We start from the raw sequence: 3,550 nt of genomic DNA on the forward strand, positions 1-3,550 counted from the left end.
TCCCCCACGCCTTCACTTGTTTTTAACAAAGAACCTGCTCCATATCGCCCCCTTCCCCCTGTCCTATTGCAAGCCAAGTAATACTGATGATAGATTGCTTCAAAAAATGCATCCATCCATCTTTATTATCTGGCCTTGCTGAGGATTAAAATAATAGAAAGAAAAAACAAAAACACAAAGACACTTATCATTTCAATGTAATTTCAGCTATTTAACCATAACTAATAATGAAGTGTTCAAAACTAACTTAACTCTTTTTAACTGGAAACCAGTGCAGTTATCTCATCGACCCATCTTTACCCTCTCCATTTTATTGACATCGCATCGTACTGGTTCATATCTGAATATCCCCACGGCCTATCTTTCCTTTTTACTAATTTTTACTTTTACTATATCGATTTTTTATTGCTTTCCATTATTTGGCTTTCTTGTTAACTCTTCAACCCCTTATTTGCCCTGGTAAGTTAAGTTCATACTCCACTACCCCGTACTGTTTCCGCTTTATTATGATTATTCCTTGCCGGTCCCTCGCCACATCGCCACCCGGCCACTGGCCCTGACTCCGAAATCAGTCATACAAACCCAAACCTAACCTAATCGTCAAACATTCCATTGCTCAATTCTCCTTTTTCTGTCTCTCCCCTCATTATAACCATAGCAATATAAGATGACTTGCTGACGGCTAGCGGAATAAGTTCTATTCCACCACAGTAATCATTCTCCTCCCTCTTCCCCCATCCCTCTTCTCCGTCTCTCTCAACCTCGCCTTTTTCCTCACATCCGAGGGTACACCACCACTCACACCAACCGCCCACATTACTCACCACCTCACTCATTCGAAGCCACCAGGCACGAGAACAGCAAATTCCCTGTCCTTGGAAACCGGAGCATTCCATCTGAACCCTCTTGGCTATTTATTTGTGCTGCAAACCAGCATTCAGAACAGCCTCCTGGAATTAAGCGCAAGACACTAGCTGGTGCTGCCTACAGCAACAAGCTTAAACTACGGGGCACCACCAACCACCAACACCAGCCTTCCTCGTCTCCCTCCGCCGCGTTTTTGTCTGTTTTGTTCACAACGCAAAATAAAAACTAAATAAATAGGAGAGAGGCTTCAGGGTGATGATGTACCCTGTCCTGTCATATTCCAACGATCCGATCACCAGCTTAGCAGATTCCAAATTGCCATCCTCTTCATACAACTACGCCGGCAAGATGACTGGCCGCCTCTGAGTTGAAGCCGGGTACCTCCGCCCTAAGAAGAGTCACGCTCCTTTGCCTCCTCCCCCTTGTACATTGGGAACCTGAGTGCATGCCACCCAATCTCCCACGTACTTGATCAAAGCAGCCTACGCTCTCCGCTGCATGGTACCTGCATATATTCCCAATTACTCATACTCAGATCCGGTTAATACTTGTTTGTCTCATTGTCCTTATATTAAACAGCCTCCTCCCATTCTCGCTCCCGTACGCCTACACAATATACATAAGGATATACATACAATCGCGCCCCCATTTGGAACTCTCCAATGCTGGTGATCGGAATCTAATTACTCCAATACGTTACCTCCCCTCCATCAGGACATTTCTTCCTTTCCTACATAGTTTTGCGACTCATCTCGACCTCCTTTTTACCAACCTTGCAGTCCTTAACTGCCTTCCATCCTGGATTCTGACCTAGTATAGAGAGGGTCCCCGTCTCCTCTCAACAATCATCAAGACGGGACTGCCCACTGCACTTCTTACACGGTTTTATCTAAACGGTTTTAGTTCCCCCGGAAAAATCAATATTAACCCGGTTTTTACCAAATCGCCCGTTACCTTCGACATTTCCCATACGATATTTTTAGCTTCCGACCCAACACCAACGCCTACAGAGGAAAAGACAAGCTTCATCCTTAAATAAGGGCTTGTTTACATCTTTTTTTCCATCTTAAAAAAGGCCTGTGTATATCGTGGTCGTGAAAATACCCATCCGAACATGCCAGTAATGGACGTCCTGGGTTTCAGCCTTGCGAACCCAGGCCTTCAGAAAGCTCCACATCCTCAAACCCAGCCACACCCATACGCATCGTCCATCGCCTCATCAGCCTCCTCGTCCTCGTCTTCTGTCTTCTCTCTCGACCCGTCGCAGAGTTCCATTTCCTCTTCAACGAGCTCTGTTGACGTGATCTGGGAAAATGAAGTCCTAGGCACTGCTGACTCACACTCACAGCAGACGGGAAGTAGAAGTTTGGGCTCGTCAAGTGAATCGAACTTCCACTGTCTTCGTTCTGGCAGACGTTGTGGTTCCAAAGTCGCTGACGCCGCAGTTGCACCTGAATTGCGGCAGAATCCCCGACGTACTTATAGCAATGCTTCATCTTCTTCTGTCTGCTCCCGGGCTCCTCCGTCCCTGGTCCGCCAGTGTGATCGGAAAGTCAATTTTGTCGACAATCTTGTTGGTGAGTCTGGTGTAATCCCGTCTTCATCCTGTCTCATGTTCGATTTTCTAATTTCATCTTCGTGTCCTCTTTTATGTTCTGCTCTTGAAGACTCGGCCTCTCAGATTGTCGAAACCATCTGGCCGCTGTCGGTCGTAGCACTACGCCATGATTCACCCTTGGGATCAAGGGGGGTTTTGCCTCTCCGTACATTCATACAGGAAACGCTTCGACGGTCACGGACCAGCTATTCGACTTTGCAAGTAGCTCTGTACTATCTCATCATGATTAAGCCTCATGTACCTAAGCATGACTTCACCAAGGAGCAATCCAGGAACCAGCCCTGCACCCGTGCCATGCAATGCGGCAGACGCATGTTTCTTTCAGCACTCATTCTGGCTTCCAAGTACCTTCAAGACCGTAACTACTCGGCTCGTGCGTGGAGTAAGATTTCAGGCTTAAACACCTTGGAGATCAACCAGAATGAGCTATCTTTTCTTGAAGCTGTGGGGTGGAAACTCCACATCTCCGAGTCCGTCTTTCAGCGTTGGACCGACATAGTTCTGAAGTACACTCCCACAGCCGGGGGTGTTCCCAAGGGTGAAGCTCTATCCTGGCGGACGATTATCCCCTTGTTGACACCCGAACTCGACACCATCGACCTGGAAACCGACCGGTACCGGGGCATAACTGACCATGTCATGACCGGTACCGGTTCTACACCACCTCCTAGTCTTATGCCAATTCCGGACAGTATGTCCTTTGTACCACCACCTACTAATAATGATCAGACACCCACAGCAGCCAGAAATATCTTCTCTACCCTGGAAAATAACCCATACACGCAACTCCCACCTCTCCCTAAATTTACTTCCCTTCCCACTCCACATATTACCCCTCAGTCAAGCGCCGTCAGTACTCCTGCCGTGAGTATTGGTGGATTCCTCTCTCGGAAACCCTCCATCTGCGCCCGCCATGGCCCAAGCACAAAGCTTGTGCGCGCAGCGCATCACCTTCGATCCACGACCCAATGTACTTATAGTAAAAACCGACCCCCGTCGATGCATCCTAGCCCAACCCTTGCCCGACGCTTCTTCCCTGGGCCGCTCCGCCTCATCGCCTCGTCC

At 48.1% G+C, this 3,550-nt stretch overlaps 1 protein-coding gene across 1 annotated transcript; it reads left to right on the forward strand.

Annotated features, from left to right (window-relative positions):
* Positions 1 to 1,981: 1,981 nt before the first annotated feature.
* Positions 1,982 to 3,465, forward strand: PADG_11371 (uncharacterized protein; the record flags this gene model as incomplete). The annotated part of the gene is made up of 2 exons (XM_010759620.1): positions 1,982 to 3,176; positions 3,326 to 3,465. 2 exons carry the CDS (start codon positions 1,982 to 1,984, stop codon positions 3,463 to 3,465), a joined length of 1,335 nt encoding a protein of 444 aa, XP_010757922.1.
* Positions 3,466 to 3,550: the final 85 nt, after the last annotated feature.

Source organism: Paracoccidioides brasiliensis, assembly GCF_000150735.1.
Source record: "Paracoccidioides brasiliensis Pb18 unplaced genomic scaffold supercont2.2, whole genome shotgun sequence".
Lineage (NCBI taxonomy): Eukaryota > Fungi > Ascomycota > Eurotiomycetes > Onygenales > Ajellomycetaceae > Paracoccidioides > Paracoccidioides brasiliensis.